The sequence below is a fragment of the Sciurus carolinensis genome, chromosome 8 (genome assembly GCF_902686445.1).
Source record: "Sciurus carolinensis chromosome 8, mSciCar1.2, whole genome shotgun sequence".
NCBI lineage: Eukaryota > Metazoa > Chordata > Mammalia > Rodentia > Sciuridae > Sciurus > Sciurus carolinensis.
The window spans coordinates 64,616,046-64,638,481 of NC_062220.1; the positions used below are offsets into that span (position 1 = coordinate 64,616,046).

The 22,436-nt window shown below is 37.4% G+C and overlaps 1 protein-coding gene across 3 annotated transcripts in view; it reads right to left on the reverse strand.

Moving 5' to 3' along the window:
* Reln (reelin) overlaps positions 1–22,436 on the reverse strand; it is a 461,189-nt gene that overhangs the window by 76,341 nt on the left and 362,412 nt on the right. For all 3 annotated transcript variants that reach the window (XM_047560479.1, XM_047560477.1, XM_047560476.1), the window contains exons 28-36: positions 19,846–20,078; positions 13,432–13,589; positions 11,668–11,875; positions 10,491–10,567; positions 4,631–4,789; positions 4,254–4,442; positions 3,425–3,698; positions 850–990; positions 565–742 (exon numbers count right to left, since the gene is read on the reverse strand). In XM_047560479.1, coding sequence (XP_047416435.1) covers positions 565–742; positions 850–990; positions 3,425–3,698; positions 4,254–4,442; positions 4,631–4,789; positions 10,491–10,567; positions 11,668–11,875; positions 13,432–13,589; positions 19,846–20,078 — 1,617 coding nt within the window. The remainder of the gene's footprint in view (positions 1–564; positions 743–849; positions 991–3,424; positions 3,699–4,253; positions 4,443–4,630; positions 4,790–10,490; positions 10,568–11,667; positions 11,876–13,431; positions 13,590–19,845; positions 20,079–22,436) is intronic.

Here is a 22,436-nt window from a genome sequence, read left to right on the forward strand (position 1 = left end):
ATGCTGAGAGGGACAGGATGCAGCATGTATTCATACATGGAGACGTGCCAGCTGAGCATAGAGTCTCATCAACTGCTTAACATTTCTCTGGTAAGACACAAGTGAAATATGAAAATATACTAACAATGGTTGAGAATGTTATTTAACTTGACTTAAATGTTTGGTTTTCTTTAAGTTAACACCACGTAGTTCCATCAGCAGGAAGAAAAGAAAAAAGAAAAAAAATTTTCATAAAATTATTAAATAATAGAGCAAGCCAAATACTTAATAACATGAAATGCTACATTCCTAGAAATTAGATTCTAAGAATTATATACAAATAAATGTTATATATAATTCCAGCAGGAAGTAAGAAAAATTTGATCACCAAATAAGGGGCAGAATAAAATTTTATGCCCTAGTGAGCATAAAAAATGACCACTAAATAGACGAGGAAATATGTTCTGGGATAGAAGACAAAAGTTATGTATAAAATAATGCATCATCTGAACAGATTCAGAAATGCATCTGTGTGGAGCAAAGAGTGAAAAGGGGAATGGCGTACGGAAGTAGAATCTTACTGACCCCTTTAAAAATGAGAGATGTTCCAGATTTGATGGTTTCACCATTCAGATTCCCTCTCTCTGCACCGTACACTTCAGGCCAAAGGTCAGGATGCAAATTCCCATTGAAATCATCTTTCAGAATTGAGGGGAGAGGAACAACAGGAACACAATAGGGTCCACCAAAGCCCCGGTCGCACCTAAGGAAAAAATGAGTGGAGAAAAGGGCATCATTTGTCATGGGTTTACCATGCCAGCTTTACTGTGGCATTGCAAAGAAGGGAAACTGCCAGTTTTATTAACTTACACACAGCGTCCAGCATCACAAATCCCTCGTCCTGAGCACATCCAAGGGCACCCTGAGGCCAGCACAACATTATCGATAGCCCAGGAATCAGCTCCCACAGTGTAGTTGGCCTGAATCCATCTGAACCGGGTCCTGGGAGAACTAACCAAAGAAAACACACCATTGATTTGACAAATAATTTTGAAATATTTTTCCTTAAAGTGCCCTCTTCCAGCGTCCAGTTCCCTCTTCTTTGAAACACCTTATATTCATATGAAGCAGGATGTTGTTTTTTTCTTGACCCATAAATAGGAGCAGAAAGCATGCTATTTAAATATTTTACCACTACTTTCATATAAGAGTCTACAAATATATGTGGGAGATGGAAAAGTTATTTTGAATTACTGATCATTGTGTTTTTGATATACATGTAGATTTTGCTTTCAGATTTTTACTGCTACTCAGTACTGGGAAGGAGATCAATGGTGATAAACATGAGGAAAAACTGAACTCTTAACAAAATTCTGGCAGAGAGATTCCTATTCCATTGTCCCTAAATAGTTTCCAAGAGTGATAGAAACCTGTCGTACTTCTGACTCCTATTTTGGTTCTCAGTGTTCTGGCTCTCTAGAGCTGAGAACAAGAAGGATGTGATGTATTCCCACAGTTTCTATTGTGTTTGCAATCTATTATTTGGAGCATACTAACAGACCCTCAAGGAGGAAGAGAGGAAGGGCAGAAGATTGCTAGTTATCTGGAATGTAGAATGAGGTCTACCTGAAGTTGAATTTCAATAGAACCACTCAGGTACTATTGTTTCTCCATACCAGTTTTCTTTCAGCGTCACGTAGCTGTCAGCATGGTAGCTTTAAAATAGAAATCTAATCATGTTACTATTCTATTTAACATCTGTCACTGGTTCCCCACTAAACACCTACACTGTCAAGGCCAGATACAGCCTCCCCAGCATCCATTCCCTCCCCAATTCCAACCTGTCCTTCCCAATTTTTTGTCTTAAAATTATATTCCTGCAACTGGCTTTTGTTCTAGCTTATGACTATGTGAATGCTGTCCTATGTGCTTTTTCACTTGAGTAAACCCTACTTATTCAGACCCCAATGAGACAACAGTTCCTCCAGGAAGCACCTGCCAATACCCTCAAGCTAAGTCAGGTAGTATCCTCCTGTGTTTCAGTAATGTCTCTCTGAATATTACCTCTTATTATTTTATATAATAAATAGCTATTTAGATATCTGTTAGCCTAAATAATATATTTGGATCCTAGTCTTAGCTTACTACTTAGTACCAAAGTACTTAAAACACAATCAATATCTAATAAATGTTTATTGGGAAAATAATAAAAATAAATGATTATTGGGAAAAAATTGAGTAAGCTGGTAACAAGCAAGCATTATTTAAAACTCCAAGGGTCCACAGAGTACTATTTTAGGACAAAAGTTAACATGCTTTGGTTTCCTATATTTTCCCTGCCATTTGATTGTATATCTATGCATCTGAGTTAAATCAGAAAAATGGAAACCACTGTAAGCATTTAACACAGAGAGTTTAATGCAAAAAAAAAAAAAAAATCGGATGATAATGACAGATCTCAGAAACCAATAGCAGCAGTGAAGAAATCAGAGTTTAGTAAAGTCAGGAAGTCACTATAAGCCCAAGGCTGGAGGGACACAAAAAAGAGACATTTTTGCTTATTCCCAGGCCCAGGGTCACGAGGAGGGGCATTTAGGAACCACAAAAGCTGGCCAAGATACACTTGAGGCGGGGGGAAAGGGGTGAGGGGATGCCCTGATTTATCACTTATTTCCAGCCTCCCACCTCTTGTCAGTGTCTGCCACTGTCTAAACCTACCAGGAAGCCTGTGGATACATACAGGAGGCTAGGAGCCTGCAAAAGCCAACTTCCTTGCAATTCAGAAGAGAGTGCAGGAAGAGAGATGCAAAGATCTAAGGGATAGGGGTGGTCCCAGAATGGCACAATTTCTAACCAGTCACTGCTGTACACATTGGTTCCTACAGAGAGATCCTCAAATAATTCAAGTGTCTCCACGACAAAAGTGGGTGCTGTTCTAAGTCAATATAACTTTTGAATATGACCTGAAATGTTGGGAAGGGCAAGAGAGATGAGCATCTGAAAAATAAACACACAAAACAAAATCAAAAAAACCCATCTTCTATTTGTACTATGATGCTGAGATTAGGAAACAAAACAAAAAACAAACAAACAAAGCCAGAAGCTAAGAGTACTTCTCTGATATGCAATAATTTCACATTGCTTAATGTGAGTAACTATGTTTGGCTTATGGGTAGACACTTATTTTTACAACAGCACAAAACTAAATCTGGTGGGAGCCTTTGTGTTGCCAAAGAACAGAAAAATTCAGCCTTGTAAAACTTCTGGAACTCTAGCCACATTTAAAAACTGCAACCCAAGGCGCCTTGTAGTTTTCTTCTTCCTGGCACATTCCATGCATAATTATCATGAAGAGTAATAGAGTCCCCAAGTGGAATCACAATTATTTTCAAATTAGGTGACAGAAACCTAAAGTCCTGACATGTAGCCAAATGATAATTCTCACTTGGTGGAGAGTGGAAGGTAGACAGTGATCCGCTTCCAATTCTGGAATCTTTCCGAGGTGTAAATTGAACTTTCTGTGTAGTGCAGACAGCCAATGGTTGGAGGAACACACTCTTCGGTGACAAGATGCCAGTCCCTGCCATTGTTCAGAGAATACTGGAGTTGTACACTGTGGGAGGCACTGAAGGGCTTACTGCAGCCCATGCTCATTTCAAACTGCAAGAAGGTAGATGCTGACACATGAAAATCCCAGGTCTCAGCATAACGAGGTTTTCCTACCAAAACAAACAAAAAAAAAAAAAAAAAAAGAGAGGGAGAGAGTGGTGGGGAGTCAAATGGTAGCATTTAATTGTGCTCTTACTTGGCATTTATGCCTGCAATCAACATTTTCAATAGTAAACAAAAATCATGCATCTTTAATGCCTCATGGCTTTGACTTTTCTTCTCGTATTTACTGGTTTTATATGGTTACCATAGACTTGGAAAAATGGAAGTCTGCTGAAAAGCTTTACCACCTTAAAAGAACTCATAAAGAGTCTTAAGTTCATAATTTTGTAAATTATAAAACATGGGAATGCAATCATACAGATATTTTGGTCCTGCCTTTAAGAAATCTTTTTCATATCATTATGTTTGCTGAAAGGCAGTTTCAACAAGAGTCACTGGGCTCACTAAGTTATTTCAGAGGACAATACTTTCCTCCCACAAGAACCTCCCTAAGCAAAAGCAGTTAGGTACACAGCTTTGTATTAGAGAACTTCTTTTGAGATTTAGTTAATTTAGTCCTCTATTTAATCAAATATCCTCCTTTATCTGGTGATAATATATACCTATGTTTTCAGTGAATATCAGAGCAGTGTCCATAGAGAGACAGTCAATATCAACTTGACCTCCTTGGATTCGATACCAGTTGGCTTGCAAATCTAAAGAGCCATCAAATTTGTCTTGAAATCCAGTTTGAGAGCTGTCATTCATTCCTATAAGGACATCATCCAAAGCCCACTGGGCTGAATGCTTCCCTGTAACCAGATGAATAAAAGCCATTGGAGAAAGTTAATTACAGCACAATATGAATATCTTTGTGAGCATGATTTTAAATTGGATTGTCTAGATATTGACAGCAAATTAAGAAACACATTTACAAGATGGATATGGATGTTATATGATCTGAAAGATACCAGGAAAGTTGAGGTGAGCAATAACTTACCATGTTGTGGTTGCCACCATCGAAAAGCTGTTGCAGGTGTCTTTGCCTCCCGTGGCAGGTCAATGGAAATGATCTGTGGTTCCAGAAATGACATGAAGTCCAACTCTCGAAGCAAATGCCAGAGTATCCCATTGTCATTTGAATACTGAACAACAAGCCCTGAGTTATAAGACATAAATTCAGTTACTCAGACAGCTTTCCTAGAGGCAAGAAACAGTGTTTTTTAAATGGCAAAACTGCAGCAACTTCAAATTGAATCTCATGGAATGAGAGCACATCCATCTAACGTCCAAGGAATGAATTAGTGGACCTGAAGGCTCATCAATTTCTTGACAGTTTCGAACGCACTGACTCCCAGTAAATGGAGACCAAAAATACATAAGTTCCTTTAAAGACCACTCAGCTTTGTGTGAGTGATGAGTAGGTTGGTAAGGGGAATATAAAAATCCGCTCCAGATCATGTACTTGAATTTTAGATTTTGTCCTCAACATTACAAAGTCTCCTATCATTATTATATACTCGGAAGAAATATCTCAATCTTCCTGGCACAAAATCAAGCAGCGCTCTGCTGCCAAAGCATCAGGTAATAAGCACTGCCCAGTCTGGACTTCTCTTAAGCAGGAAGATCCTTTAACTAGCACTTTGCACTTTGGCAGATCTCAATTAAAGAAGCTTGAATGAAGTCAAATTATTAAATAGCAAAGCAGAAAGACTCCTCTCCAATGTAAAGTGTGCTTTCCTTTCTCCAGTCAGTCTCTTGCCCTATGCTTATTCTATCTACACATCTACCTGTCACTAGGGTGGCATGATCTGGGCAATTAATGTGTAAGAACCTCATGTGCTACCTGTGCTGTTTCTCCCAGAAATATTTTATTTATTTATTTTTATTTTTTTAGTACATTATAGTTATGCATAATATTGGGGTTCATTTGAAATAGTCATACATCATGGAATATAATTTGCTCCATTTTAGTCTCCAGACTTCCCTATCCCTCCCTCTGTTCCCCTTCCTTACTCTGCTGGCCTTCCTTCTATTGTTAAATTTTATTTTTAGTTGTAGATGGACACAATACCTTTATTTTGTTTATTTAGTTTTTTTTAATGTGGTGCTGGGGATCAAACCCAGTGCCTCACATGTGCTAGGCACTGAACCATAACCCCAGTCCCTCTTCCTTCTATTTATTTGGTTTTTAAAAATAGTGCTATATACATAAAACTGGATTCAGTGTGGTATATTCATACTACATATATGGTACAAATTTGATCAATTTCAGACTCTTAGGGAGGGAGGATTTTGTCTTTGGTCTCTCCTCGCAGAGATGACCCACTCTCTCCCCATCCCTCTTGAGAGTGCTTTTATTCATAAAAACTTTGCCATATTTTAACCAAGAAAAAGATATTTGTGTAAATCAGTGTCAGTTTTAGGAAAAAAAAAATGAAACCTATGAAGGAGAGGGAGCAGAGGTAGTATCTAATTGCCTATTTTACAGTTATTCCTAAAATACTCACTGCATATTCATAATTATGACTGAGGACACTGAACTACTTTCTAATTTCATAATTCACAGAAATTGTGCACAGTAAAAATAACTTGTTATATTTATTTTATTATATTCTTACCCTTGGAAAACTATAAATCATTTATGGTATCTCTAACATTTTAATTTCCCTATTATTGAGTGACTAGAACTTCTCAATCCCTTTATCATATTAGATAATAAAGAGTTCACTAAAATAAAGTTTCAAGAACTATTATGATCAAATATTCAACTGAATGAAAGCTATTTAATGCTAATTACTATCATATGGAATTATGGTTACTAGATCTGACAAGGGATAAACCAGGAACAACAATGAAGCATAGGCTAAAAATTAGAAATCTTAAAAGAATTAAATCTACTATATTTAAGATAGAAGAACCTATCAAACAACGAGAGGATAAAAACAGCTTGAAGCACAGGGCCTCTTTGGGGAAGACAGTGTGCTGTACACAGGTGTAGGGATGGGAGTTAGAGCTTCCCCATATGCTGGGGAAGGGAGAATCATGATGGCAATGGAATCTCGGCTATTTCTAGTCTTTATTCTAGTCAAATTGAGAACCGTCTGGCAAAAGCTCTAGTCTCTAACCCTTGATGTTTGCTCAAATTATCTCCGTTGACTTTTTAGTATAATGGATGGATAAGAGTGCAGACATTTCAAAATTTAGTTTTCTTGTGCCTATTAATTTGTATTAATATGGTTTATATTTAATATTATGAGAAAGAGAAAAGAGGGAAGATTGTAGGTGTGTGTGTGTGTGTGTGTATATGCATCTATCTATCTATCTATCTATCTATCTATCTATCTATCTATCTATGAAGAGAGAGAGAGAATATTAAGATAGCTGTTTGAGGGTGACCTATTTAGAAGGTAGACCCAGAAATGAAGCATTGTGAGGATGAAATCTCACTGACTGATTCTTCTCTTGCCTTCTACTCAAAGTACAGTTCAAGATCAGCATCTGCATCACCTTGGAACAGGTGAAAATTTATAAAATATGTCCAAAATTCATTGACATTCCTCCCTTCAAAACAGTGGAGCTTAATTCTCTTCCCTTTGAGTTTGGATGGATTTAGTAACTTGCTTCTAATGAACAAAATGTGGTAGGAGCCATGGACTTTATAATGACTTCTATAACTAAGTCATTAAAGGTATCACATTTGGGGCGGGGGCTGAAGCTCAGTAGTAGAGCACTTGCCTAGCATGACCGAGACCTTGTTTTGATCCCCCTCCCACTGAAAGTGTCCATAGTTTCTTCCTTGCTGTCTCTCAGATGCCTTGCTCTGGAGAAAGTCAGTGAAGTAAGGACATTCAAGCAGCCTATGGACAGGTCTACACAGAGAAACTCAAAAGTTTCCTGCCAAAGCCAGAGAAGAACTGAAGCCTCTGCCAACACCATGTGAGTGTGCCATTCTGGAAACAGATTACATCTCTATGACTGCCCCTGGCCTGGCGTTTGTCTTAACTGCAACCTCGTGAGAAAGTCTGAGCTAGCACCACTTAGTTAAGCTGCTCCCAACTTCCTGACTCACAGGAACTGTAAGACAACACGTTTGTCATTTGAAGCTGCTCCATTTTAGGATAATTTGTTTTGGAGCATACCACCCAAGTCCTATCAGAATTTGCATTTTAGCATTGGTAAAATGCAAATTCCAAATGATTTCCGGAGTAAGTGAAAGTATGAGCTGCATGGCTCAGAAGGTACATCCTCCCCTGGGTTTCTGCTTGTTGCCCTCTCCTCACTAGCTTCTGCAGGAGAGTCACACTCACCTTCTGGCAGCAGAAAGATCTGCAGGGATGAAACCTCAATTCCAAAGGACAATGAAGTGCCTCCCAGAGAAGGAGGAGGGAGTGGAGGAAGGTAAGAGGGAAAGAGCAATATCCATATTTGATATCAGTTGCTCAGTCTCATTAGCTGTGTCATCTAACACATTGTATGTCTGAATAAACCAAGCCATTTTAGCTCATCTGCTGAATGTTTAAGGCATGTAAAACATTTCTCTTTTTAAACTACAACTCCATCTGCACTCTGCCAAGTCTTACTGAAAACAGCCTAATTTTGACTTTAATTCCAAATATGTAAATTGATGCTTCAGCTTGAGTAAGTAAAGAATCTTCACTTTCATCACTGGAAGAGATTTGTTCAAGGATTTAGGCAGATTTACATGTTAACAACCAGTTTTCAATAAAAGGCTGAGAAATGCCTATGGGATGTGAATTACATGGCCCATATTGAGTCTAAGAAAATGGCTCAGGAGTAGCAGAGAACAAGTTGCTTCTTCCTAAAGGGATGCTAAGGGGAATTTGCCCCACAGAGCAGACAACGGCACTTGTAATCAGAAGTTAAGTATAGAGCAGAGCGTCATATCTATGATAAGCAGATGCTTCCTACTGGGCTAGGTTTAGGGTCTTTTTTTCTTTTTGTTTATATAGAAACAGGGGTAAAAATATGAAATTTTCAGAAGAGCCATGCATGTAAACTTCCCTTAGATTCCAATTTATTAAATGTCACACTTCCTTGGTGAGTCCCTACCCAGACTATCTAACTAAATCGGCACCTCACCCGGCATTATTTACTTTCCAGCTCAACCTGTTTCCGTCTAGTTCTTATCATCTAACATTTTCTTGCTTACTGTTTTATTTATTGTTTGTGATCTGACTCCTTTCACTAGATTTTAAGTTCCTTGAAGGTGGTCATTAGTACTACGCTGGCTGCTCCTGACACCGGCTGGGTTTGAGCTTCGTTCTCTTCCCCTTCACCACATGGCTGACAACATCCAGAATCTACCCAGCAGGTGCTTCACTGTCTTGTGCGCTGCAGTGAGGACCTCAGATGACCCATGAAGAAAATGCAGCACAAGGAAAAAGCCTTTTTTGTTTTAACCCATGGGTATTTAGAGGGTTATCTACTATTCTAGCAGAACCTGGTTCATCATGACGGATGCATCTGCATTTTGGTGATACGGTATTGGCAGCACCTAGAACAGTGTCTGGCTTAGAAAAGATTCTCAATAAATATCTGTAGAAGAAATCGAAGAATGCAAATGGTCTGTACAAATTTTCAGACTATACTTTGGTAGATAGATGATTGGGATAATGACTAAAGTACTGCAATGCTCAGAAGAAGTCATTAAAGCCTTTGGTTATTGGAAATTTAGAGTTGATAAAGTTCTCAGTGGTTCTGTTGACTAACAGGTGCTCTTTACGTCAGTATGTTTTACACAGTCACACCTGGCATAATATACTTAGGTAATAATCCTGTAAAACTCTCCTCATGTTGTTTCTGAGGCCACAGCATGGAGAAGGACCCATCTGAGAAGCCCATGGATCTTTAGGAACCAACTCACATTCTGGGTTCCTGAAAGAATTCCACTCTATCTGCAGGGCTCCCAGAGGCCACCTATGCCTCAAGCCTTTGCATTTGTTTCAGAACTGAGTCTTTTGGGGCAGAAGATGGTAGGGTGCCTAGTGAGGGTTCAGGGTAAGGAGAGAGGGAGTACAGCATGATGGTTAAGGTACACATTGTTAAGCCGATGTGAGTGGTTTGAATCCTTGTTCATTCACTTACTCAATGCATGGTTGTGGGCAAGTTACTTGACCTCTCTGTGCCTCAGTGTCTACATCTATAAAATAAGATTAAATGGTCCTACCTACAGCAAAGGGATACCATGGAGATGAAACAAATTCTCACCAGTAAAACACTTGGACACAGTGCCTTGCATGTGATAGGTGCTTAGTAAAAGTTATTATCTATAGTTATATAGACATTAATAAACATTAATTAACATTAATTGTTAATAAAAGTTAATCTCTGTAGAACTGCTCCTCTCACACAAGAATTCCCCCAGAATTTTCAGGAGCAGAAGTGGAGTTCAGTCTGTATTCAATAAAACTCATGTCAACATGAATTCAGATGTTATATATAAATAAAAAGAATGAATAAAAAGAAAAAACAGAAAATTAAAGAAAACAATTAGAAAAAATGATAATAATGCCCTATGCAAGCAAGTTTTAGTCATCACACTGAATGAAAAGTCTATGCTATTGCTTCCCTCCTGGCTCCTTCCCGTGAAGACTTTTAATGAAATCGAGTTCTCTAAAACAAATGACCTTTGCTTCTGCCTACACTCAGAGCAGTCGTGGTATTTTTCAGGTGTAAGGACCTGTGTGAAATATTAGAACTATGGCTTTCTTTGAAAAGAAGGCAAGAAATGATTCAGGGTAATGTATTAGTTTGTAAAATCCAGGCCAAACTTTCAGTGAAAATAGGACTAATTTGTCTATAGTAACTGTAATTTGTACGGAAATATAGCAGCTTACCTTCATTTCTAGCCCTTGGTTTGATGCAGGTAATACCTGAAGTTTTGCTTCCAATTTGTATATAAAACTGAACAAGTCTGGAAGGAAAAAAAAAAAAAACCTTCAGTTTACTTACAAACCCTTTATATTTTGACATAGAAAGAAAAAACCTCCATAATTCTTAAGTACTACTTTTAACCTAAGGGATACATGATAGGCAAAAATAACACATATACTCCATAAGCTTACTCTGTACCATGATCTAAAAAAAGAAATAAAATAATTTAACCCCCCTTCATTTTGATGATCTGATAAAACTTTCTTAAATATAGACAATACCATTCCTGGACATTCAAAATGAGAGGGAGAGGAAAATAATCTAACACTAAAGAAGTTGAACACTATATTTGTTTAGGGCCAGATAATTACCTATTATTGATTTAGACTCAGTTGACTAAGTTTTTCACAAAAGACTCTCAGTGTCATGTAAATCATGACTGTCCATGGCAACCAGATACCACCTGCTTGACATAGGTACTGCTTTGAGAAAAGGTCGTGGAAGGACACCGAAAGAGACTGAAGTCAGCAAACCACATAAAAGGGAACCCTTGGTTTTAGTGTCCTTCCTTCCAGTTCTTCAGTAATTTCATGGATCGAAAAAAGCAGAATTTTATGTTAGGTGCGCTACTATTATTTCATTTGACCTTAAAAACCAAACAGTTCTTTAAATTACCAGTAGGTGTCAGTGTAGGTGTTTTAAATTTCTGGGGCAGTTTTCAATAAGTGACGATGAATAAATTTAGATAAACGAGGATTCATCATTTTCAGACATGGAATTTAAAGTTGAAAAAAAATCTTTGTTTCAAAAGTGTACATAAGGATAATATCAAGGACTTTTTTATAATTACAAAGAACTTTAGAAAACCAAGTTGAACATATACTAGATGTACAAGCTTCGGTGATAGCTGTATGCTGACTGATGAATTATGGTATGGTTTTTGTAGTATCCATCTATTTAATTATAGAGCTAAAGTTATGCTTCATCTTTTACATAGCAGAATCTGCATACAGAACCATTCATCTGTATGAAGAAATTATTATAATATCAATTCTTCATAGTAAAGCGGAATATTTTAGGTTGACCACATGGTATGGTCAAGACTATCTTCATGGAGAAGCATAGCAATTAACAACTTACCTGATATTTCTGGTGTCCAGAGGGACAGTTCTTGCTTCCCTTTTCCCAGGGCCACTGAAGTACAGAGACTTGCCATCATTAAGTGTTCCACAGCCAGTTCCAACCTGGCCACCAGTTACTTTGTACCACAGAGGGCTGAGCTTTCCCTCAAACCTATCAAACATCTCGCTGTAATTAGGGATATTCGACACACAAGTTCCTTGTGCAGCTTCAGAGAAAAGAAACACATAGGAGCTTTGTTAGAATCACTAAATACAAAAAGGTATGTTCAACACACGGGCAAAGAAGGAATCTCCACAGGTGTTGGGAGAAAGAAGCTACATAGAAATTTGTAAAAATAACAGAATGAATCAAACACCATTACCCTATGTAAATGTATGATTACACAAATGGTATGCCTCTAGTTCATGTACAGAGAAACAAGATGTATCCCATTTGTTTACAATAAAAATAAATTAAAAAAATAAAAATAAAATATCTGGATATAAAAAAAAGCAAAAGAAATTTGTATCTCACAATGGTCTGCCAGAAAGACAATCGTTACTACTATTATCGAAAATGCTATTCTGCTTCTGTTTTTAAAATTTTGTTTTTAATAATGAGAGACATTGAGGATGATGCATTTCCACAGTTCTTGCTACCCAGAGGATCTGTGTAAACTCAAGATTTGGTCCATAGTTAAATATGTTCATTTGTGGTTCTGCTATTAGAAGATCAACAAGGGAAGTTCTGGGTTAAAAAATAAATGCCACCCTTGAAACTATCAATGACAACACTCTCCACAGAAGGCCCGCAACAGTGTGTCTGCCTTTGGTTATGTGCCAGAGGAGGCCAGAGCACCACCAGCTGGGAAGGAGCCTTTGAAGCTGCCTCCCAGGAAAATTCAGAAACGATTTTGAAGCTGATAATATTTCCTTCAGTTTTACTCTTTAATCTCAGTTCCCTTTTCATTTTTGTTTATAGTGACATTCAAAGGTGACTGTGGTTAGAAAAGACTTCTCTCGCAATGCTCTCTTTTGGGCAGTCTTCCATTTATTATTTTATAAGTTGCATTTTTGCTTTAAATGCATAAAATTACATTTCTTATAAAACAAAAGCAGTGTAAAGAACTCAGGGAGACCCTGCAGCCAAGTGGTTGAAAGCTTGTGTTTAGGTTTTAGAGAATGACTGCCAGAGTTTGAAGCCCAACTCCAGCAACTCTTAGCTGTGCAACCTGAAGAGTGTTATTAAGCCTCTCTGCTTCCGTTTCCTCTATGTAAATAGGTTTAACAGTAAGATAGCACAGGATTATGTTAGAATTAAATGAGAAGAAATAAAAAGCACTTACTGTAGTGCTTGGCATGAAGTAAGGGGCTTGAGCAATGTTTATTATGGTTGCTATCAATAATAAATCTTAAGGGAGTTAAATTGGTGACATCATGTTTTCTTCCTTAAACAGCTTGAAACTACAAAATATCTTATTACATTAAAAAATTTTTTTTTAGTTGTAGATGGGCACAATACCTTTATTTTATTTATTTTTATATGGTGCCAAGGATGGAACCCAGTGCCTCACACGTGCAAGGCAAGTGCTCTACCATGGAGCTACAACCCCAGTCCTACAAAATATCTTTACCTCTTGTTTCTGAATGGCAAAGTCTTATAATTCTTAGACTTACAGAAGAATAAACTCAGCATCTACTTCTTTGAAAGAACAACATGAAATTCGTGACTTGAGACGAACATCTTACAAGCAAATCATCAAACTTGTGGATTCGGCCTTACCGGTGTACCCCAGGTCACAGAAACACACGCCTGAGATGCAGTCCCCATGGCCACTGCAGTAACTCGGACAAGGCTCGGAAATGTACACTCCATCTAAGCCAAATGGGGGCACGTTCTTCTGTGAGCTACTCTCCTGGATCCACCGAAACCTGGTTTTGCTGTAGGGGAAAAAAAAACCCACATCTGTTTTTCACACGTGCATCTTACACACAGCCCTCGGATACAGAAAGTTCAGGAAAACTCAAGAGAGATTTAATATTTATTCTGATGTCACACCTGCTCTACCACATATGTCACCTTCATAAATTGTCTCTCCCAGATCTTTCTCACAACTTCTTGATTTTTTTTTTTCCAGCATAAATGTTCCAACACCAAGAGGATATCAGGCACAGAAACCTTTATTTATTTATTTATTTATTTTTAACATAAGATTTTTGGTGGTCAGAAATATCATAGGGTTTTTATTTATTTATTTATTTTTGGTACAGGGATTGAACTCAGGGGGACTCAGCCACTGAGCCACATCCCAGCCCTATTTTGTATTTTATTTAGAGACCGGGTCTCACTGAATTGCTTAGTGTCCCACTTTTTGATTAGGCTGGCTTTACCTCTTGATCCTCCTGCCTCAGCCTCCAAGCCTCTGGGATTACAGGCATGTGCCATGGTGCCTGGCAACATCATAGGCTTTTATTTGCATATTTTTCAATCCAGGTTCTTTCAGAAATAAATAAAAACCAAAGAGACTCCTTTATTTTATTTAATATTTCACCTGTCCATCACATTGATTTTTAGGGATATTTTCAGAGGAGACTACTTGGGAGTTTTTGAAACCTTCAAATACAATGTTCTTTGTTGGGATGTAGAAGGGGACTCTGGCCATTGGCCATTGAAATGATTCAGGTAGAGAAGAGTTAAGTTTGTAATGAAAGCTCTACTACCATTTCTGACTTCCTTTCCTCCTTATCTCTCATATTTATTCCATGAACTCTAATTAACCAGCTGGGCTGCCAATCAACACAGGTACTGCCTATGAACAAAAGAGGAACCTAGTTCCAAGACTTCAAAATCCTGCAAACTACGGGCCAGTGGGGGGTCATGTATGCTGGGCTGCTGCTCAATCTTTCTTCCTCTAATACAGTAGTTTTGACCAAAATGGGGGAAGCAACCCTGTATGCAGAACCTAAGGCTCCTAATCAATTCAAGAAACAGAGCATACACTCTTAGGTATTTTGGGAAGGTAAAAGATCTCAGGAGTTAAGGAATCTGTATTAACAAAACAAAACAAAACAAAAAGACTGAACCAAACTGTATGTCTTTAGTGGACTAATCATTTGGTTTAGAAGGTCATTCCAGGATATGGTGAATCATAATTGAGAGTCCTTGATGGAAGACTTTTTCAGAATGTAGGAAAAGAGATAGCTCCTCTTTTATTTCTTCTAATTTTTGCTATTTGGCTTTTAGTTGGATGGTGCAAATAAAATCAACAAAGCTTCCACTAGCCACAATGTAAGCAAGTTTTGCTTCATTTCCATCTCTTTAAGTTATGCCTGGTTCCTGATGCCTGCTGCTACTTTGCTCTCTTCTCAGTGGCACACTGGGATTGAACACAAGTAATTCAGCAACCTCAAACTTGCAAGTATAAGAACTGGTAAAGAACTCATTAAAAACTAGTCAGAAACAGACCACCTAAAGAAGGGAGGAAATAAGTAGGCCAAAGCTAAGCTAATAAGAATGTCTAGATTCCATATTTTAAAATAGGGGAGAACCAGTCTTGAAATTATTAATATTATTAATGTTATCTGTGTGCATGTACCATTCTTGATTTTTCAAGGAGATACAGTAGAATGTAGAACTATGATTTCCTGCTAAACAGCATTAATTTATTTTGGAGAGCCATATAAAGAAAGGAAGAAATCTTCCTTGTAGCTAATTTGCCTGTTTCTGATCATTATTACTCATTTGACATTCCTTCATTAAACCAACATTTATCAAGTAACTACAACATGCCAGACATACTGCTAAGATTGAGCAAACCAAGGGAAGCAATACCTAGACATGGTTCCTGCCTTCATGTGGCCCATAGTCAAGGGAGAAGACACATTTATCAAGCACTTGAACAAAGATTTGTACATCTGTAACACAGATAACCACCACTAAGAAGAACAGAGTTAGGAGAGCATGCAGGAGAGATCTTTGACTTGATAGGAATATCTGGGTTGGAAGTGATCTGGAAGAATAATGACTCAGGAGAAAGAGTTTAACTTATGTAATTTTATTGCAAGTAAACCATAGTGTGGTTTGAATTATTGAAATCACTCAACAAAACTTTCCCTTTGTTTTGACTGTTCAGATAAGCAAGAAGAGTCTATATTTTTGTCCCCTTCTCCAGTTTTCATCTTTGTTCAAAGGATGCCTGCATGAACAGAACTGGTTTCTCTACCTCACCTTTCCACCACCACACAACTCAGAGGTGTCGCCTCTGTTATTCTGTACAGAGATGCACAGGGGGTGGGTGGTGGAGACATTCTTTAGAACACTAAGCAACTGTGTTTTTTTCTCTGTCCACAGACATCCACATCAGAGCAGGTTGCACAGTATACTGTCCGAATGGGGAGACCTCTGAGATCTGGGAGAGACCTAACAACACCAATGTCTCTCCTCTGTGGGCAAGAACTAGGCGAATGAATAGAAGCATAAACTGCTCCTTTGAGAAAATGGTTTTAGAATTATTTCTGAAAGAGCAATGTTCTAGTAACTATTATAAGCCTGTTGCCTCATGGCAAATAGCTCCAATTTTAACACTTAGAATTCTCAGCTTTTGAACACTGCATTTGGAGATATCTGAGTTTAACATATTGCAAAAGGAACAACAACAGCTCATTTACTTGGGGTAAAGTAGAAACATATTTACTATTCTTTAGCAGAAGGCTCTTCATCACAAATGCCATCAACCAGCAAGCTGGACGGTATCCAAATTAAGCAGGAAGCTGGATTCCAATGGAGAAGATTTATTCTTCTAAAAGCTGAAGTCCAACAAAATACTGATATATTGGGAGCCTCAAAATATTGGCTCATTTTGTGATGCTAAAGATAATCTTTTCTTACTTCTCCCCTGTGTTTTTACCAATTGGGTTATTCCACCCAACATCAAACCAACTGTAGTTACAGTTTCAGCTCTATATTACTGGGCTTTGGAGAAATCAAGCCAGATTTGTGTTCTTTGGCTTCCCTTTGTAATTTTATGCTGTTACAGTGATGACTTCTAGCACCCTGATAGTCTAGTTGTAACAAAAATATACCACTTGATGTTCCTTAGTTACTCCTCTCTTGGGAAGAGATGTGGTTAGGCCATGGTTTCAGAAAGCATGGTGGGAGGAAGGCAGTGGGGGAGGGAGCCATGCAAAGGTCTACACTGTCACCGGCACAGCTTAAGATGGGCAAGAAGTAGAATGAGATCACTATTTAGCTGCAAACACAGCTTTTTTTTTTTTTAAATGGAAAAGGAAAGATGACTCAGAAGGTGAAGCACAGAGGTAGAAGTAAGAGCTGAGAACAATGAATTAGAGATTCATCAAAGAAACTCTCCTGTCCTGGGCCTGGCTTTGAGAGGAGGGAGTCTAGTCACAAGCCTCTCGGTGGCTTTCTGAATTCCTATAGCCCAGTGACTGCTATGTGCTTCGGATTCTTTCCTTTTTTTGTGTTTGTGTTTTTCTTTGTTTGCTTGTTTTGGTTTTTTTGGTTATCCTATCATTATCTCACCATTTTATATTGGGGATGTGTAGGGTGGATAACCTGACTTCACAGATACCCCAACCTGGTATAGATCTAAAGATTGGGAATTGAGTACCTGAAACTGTGATGAGCTAAGACCTTGGGGGGTCTTGGAGGAGAGTGAATGTATTTTGCATGTGAGAGAGATTTGAGTGACCAGAGGCAGGACAGATGATGGTAGATTGTAACAATAATGCCCTCCCCCAGTTGCCTCCTTCCGTACATGTTCCTCTGTAATGTGACTTTTTTATGTACTTCCTATCAAAAAAGAGAATCTATTTCCCTACCTTCTGCATATTGACTGGTTTTGTAACTTTCTTTGACAGGTGAGATGTAGCAAATAAGATGATTCCTTGGGACTCAGGAACCACCTAATTGAAATATACTGGGAGGAAGACCATAAAGAAAGGAAGGTTTAGCTGTACCTAGACACCGATTCATCAACTGAATGCAGCTACAGGAAGGAGGCCAGCAGATCTATCCAGGCAACACCACAAACCAAAAGAGATAATAAATCATTGCTGTTTTAAGTCACTAAGCTTTGTAGAGATGTGTTGCATGATAATAAATAACCACACAAATATTATCCTAAGCTTGGCTAAGGAATATAAACAAAGAGTAAGGTTGAATTTTGAAAATAATGCATCTGTGCATCCTTAACTCTCTTTTCCTTTCACCCGTTAAGAGATGACAAAATCTGGAATGGCTGCCTCAGTTCCAAAGGTGGAAGTCACGTGCTCAGGATGTCAGAGTCAACCTGTCAACTCGGAACTGCTCACCTTTGGATCATGATAGAAGAAAGAATGGACTATTTTGTTTAAATCTTGCTGAGCATTTGTGTTTGTGAGTTTCTGTGTTACAATAGCTGGGTCTGTATTTTAACTAAATCAGACTGACAAATTCTTAAATTTCATTAAAGGAGGTAGATTCATCAACTCTGCTACCAGAACATCAAATACCTAAAGCATTTGAGTCTGACTTTGATAAACTACAATGAACACTGACACTTACTTTTAAGTTGATTTGGATACACTGATTGAAATAGCTTAAGGGCTATATCTTGAAATGGCTGGTGTTTAAAGATTACGTTTCAAGGTTTATCAAACTAGCACAGAAACTTTTACATCTTTGACCAAATGACTGCCTTTCATTTTTAGGAAGTGTTCCTACCTGAACACTGAAGGTATAATTTTTTAGGTATGCATGTCTAAGTAATAATGGGGGTAGAGATTACAGTCAGTTTGTCTAGCTAAAGGATGTATAATAAATTTGGTGATCAATTAGATGAAAGATGTCACAGACAAAATAGTTTCTAAAAACTTTATGAATAAGCCAATGTTATAAACTACTAAGCTTTTACCAGATGCCAGTTGGGGTGAAATGGTTACTGTAGTAACAAATAACTCCCAATCTTGTGGTTTAAACAAACAAAAGTTTATTTCTCGCATGTCAAGTGTAGGTTGGCAATGGAATCTGGTTATTATAGATACTCAGGAACCCAGAGGGATTCAGGTTTTATTTCAATGATGCTTCTATGAATCAGGGTACCTGGCAAAAGGCACATGAGCTCTTAAAGTCAGGTTTCATGTCTGTTCACATTTTTTTAGGACTTGAAAAGCTTCAAAATTGTGGGGGAAAGTATAACCCTACTTTATTCTAGGAAGGAAGAAAGCTGGAAATATTGCTAAATGACCCTATTGAGTATCCCAATCACATATCACATCATCAGGAAGCAGTGCAAATAGACTTCTCATATCATCTCAGCTGTGATGACTTGACTGAGTCACAGTTAAGGTTACGTTTCAGAATTCAATTAAGAAGTGTTCACTTGAAGAATGTTTCTTTTTTTCTTTTTTAAATGATAGAGTTAAAGATACCCATCTTTGTGTTACCTATGCCATCTGGTACAATGATGCTATAAATTAATTCTAGAATACTGAACCTGGAAAAAAGTGCAGTTTTAAAAATTGAAATCTTTCTGTTTCCCTTCTTTTTACTTAACAATGAGAACTAAATTGTCCTATATTTTTCTCCTTTGTCCTAGCTGCCAGGAAGCTAAGAGTTCAATTTGTTGCCCTATTAATGAAACTGGTTCACTTCCAACTCTCAGTCTATTAATTTTATTCCCTCATCAACTGTTTTACTCTTTTTCTCTTTTGTCTTACTATTTGTTTTAATAGTTATTTAAAGGGGTTGTTTATATTGAAAGATACCTCAACTTGTCTATGCAAGGAGGCACTAAATCACCAAAAATCTACAGGAGAGCCTGACAGCTCTCTTAGACTTCAATGGCTTTTGTTCACTGCTGTCTATTTAATGCTCTGGCATAGGTAGGTGTGCAATAAATCTTTGTTGAATGAATTAATGGGTGAGTGAGCGAATCCGTCTCACTTGCAAGTATGTATGAGCACAGGTGTAGCACATGTACATGTATGTGCATGCACACACACACACACCCATTTCCAACTATTTTGGAAATTTTGTCCTAGGGCTCTTTACCTTAAGAATCATTACTTGAAAAAAAAAAAGCCTAATTATATAAATTCTTTCAGGCTATTGAAATTCTTCAAATAAAGATATTGAGATAAATAAATGTTCTCAAGAAATGGTAGCTATGACACATAATAAGAATGATTACCTTACCTGGCTGCAAGAGACCTTGGAATAACAATGGTGATTCTTGTCCATTCTTCAAAGTCCCCTGTATGATACATGGTGGGCTCACTCAGTTCTCTGGAGCTCCCTTCACATCCTTTGCCTGCAGAAGCTGGAAAACAGCCTTCTTTCACCAGAAACCAGGACATTCCAGCATCATGAGAGTACTGAAGAAGGACTGGGGCAGTATTGCTGAACTGATTGGCACATCCTATGTTTAGCTGTTAAAAAGGACAGAATTACACAAGGTTTTGGTTCCAAGACATCATCCAACAAATTAGGTGCTACAGCAGTGAGGGCCCCTTCTACTCAGTCCACGTGAAATTTACAATGTTAAGACTGTGTAGCTCAATTCCAACCAAAACCCTACCATAAATTCTGGATTTCTTGGTGGACACAAGCAGTAATTTTTAACAGAAAGCTGAGCAAGCTACCTACTTTGTGGATTTCTTGAGATTATAGGAGAGAAAAAGTATAATGTCTGTGGTCTGGAGTCTCAGACAAAAGATCAAAACCAAGAAACTGCTTCCTTCTCCTTCTTAGGTTAAAAAGGGAAAGCAGAAGATGGAGAAACAGGTGTTTTCCTCAGAGCAGGAGGAGAGGGCTGGCTTCTCTGCTTTCCATAGAACCAAAAATCTTTATTCTGTTTTCTTGCCAAAACTCAGTAAGAAATCAGAATCAACTTAGATGAAAGCACTAAATTTTTGTCACAGCATCAATTAAGCAACATAATCCAGAAATAAAACTGTTACTGTTCCCTTGAGTAGAGACTACAATAGGATTCACAATAATGAAAAAAAAATTATAAAAAATGCAACTTAAATCCTATTGCTTAGCATAAATTTTTATTTTCCTGTTTTTATTTCTGCTCTTTATATGGAAGTATATATTTTGGTCATGTAGTTGAGGCTATCACATTTCTAGAACTTTCCTCTCACTTTTTATTTAACATTATTTTATTATCATACACAACATAGCAATGAATATATCTTTTTCTTTTCAGTTGATTTGTTATCACCAGATAAATCCCTAGGAATGGTGTTACTGAGTCAAAATGTAGAAACATTTTTTACATTTTCTAGTTACATAGGTATTATTATAGCTCAAGATAGTTTCTTTCTAAATTAATACAGATATTAATGAATTTTAATACCATTTTAGTTTTTATTTTTGATACCTATAACTGCCAGACATTCCACTATTTATTTAATTATTGGTGCCTTAGGTGAGTGGCCTATTCAGATCTTATTCACTTTTTTGGCTGGAGCCATGATAGGATTTTATTTCATGAGACTTTATAAATCAGAATAGTCTAATTTAGAAGGAAAATTGTGCAGTAAGGGACCAAAAGAACATGGTCATGGGCAAAGAATAAAGGAAGACATAAAGGTAGGGAGGTTGAGAGGCACATAATAAATGGGGCCACAGCTCATGAGAACAACCAGTTAATTCTTGTGACAATAGGGTAGCTTTATCTAGTCTTTAAGAGAAAAGTCTGTATCTTCCTTATTTTCAAACTCAGAGCTAGAAAAAAAATCTCTCAGAAGGATTTATACTTTTGACTGGTAGGAATTTTACTGTAACTCTTATTCAAGTTTATGTAGTAAAATGTCAAGAATATAATTACAGATTTGACCCTCTCAAATGCATGGTTAAGATCTTCTGGCAGAAATTTGTTTTATTGCATTATCCACTAGTAAGAATAGCCTTTTTCTGGTACCTGGTGATGGCAGCTGCATTGGGCACACAAAGCTTTTTCTCTTGAACTTTTATGACTGCTATTATTTCAAAGGTAGGCAAGTTGCTGGAACCTTTATTTCATTGACAAGTTTGTGCTTTAGAAATCAGGTAATGAAGTGATATAGACATATTCTGAGTTGTATTAAATATATAACTCAACTTAGACTTTGCATTCAGGATCTATCTGTATATATATTCAGCAAATATTTATTGGAGAACCTGCTAAATATAATCTATACATGCTTACATCTCTCCTACTTTTAAAAGCAAAGCAAAATAAAATGAAAATTCTTCCCAATTTTTGGGTCTGCCTATAACAACACAGTTAAACATATTGAGATAAAGGCTACATGTGCTGTATAAATTCCTTTACTCAACATTTTTTTAATCCATTATAAACTAATTTTTGCAGTTACCACTGCAGTGAATTACCAAGGAAATACCCTCAAACTAAATCCAATGGAAAAGTTTAATCCTTCTTTTACTAGATTTTTTCATTTTTTTCTGACACTGTTGATCTTTTTATTTTACTGACCACATAGCGTGCCTTTCTAATGCTGGTGTTTTCTAGGATACAGTCCTTGTTTTTTTTACATTCTTATTCAGTGCATGCTTTCAATCTCAGGCACAAGCATAACTTTGAGTGCCTTCTGAATGTCCCTGACTCCCAGCTATTATCTATTGCCCAGTAGGTCACCAATTCCTGTTGCCTCTTCCCTTACCATCTCTCAGACTTAGGTACTTATCTTTCTAACTCAAGCTATGCTTAACCCTGATCTAATTTCTCACTACAACTCTTTACCCTTACTTTACTCAAAATGTCTGAAAAGTTGATCACT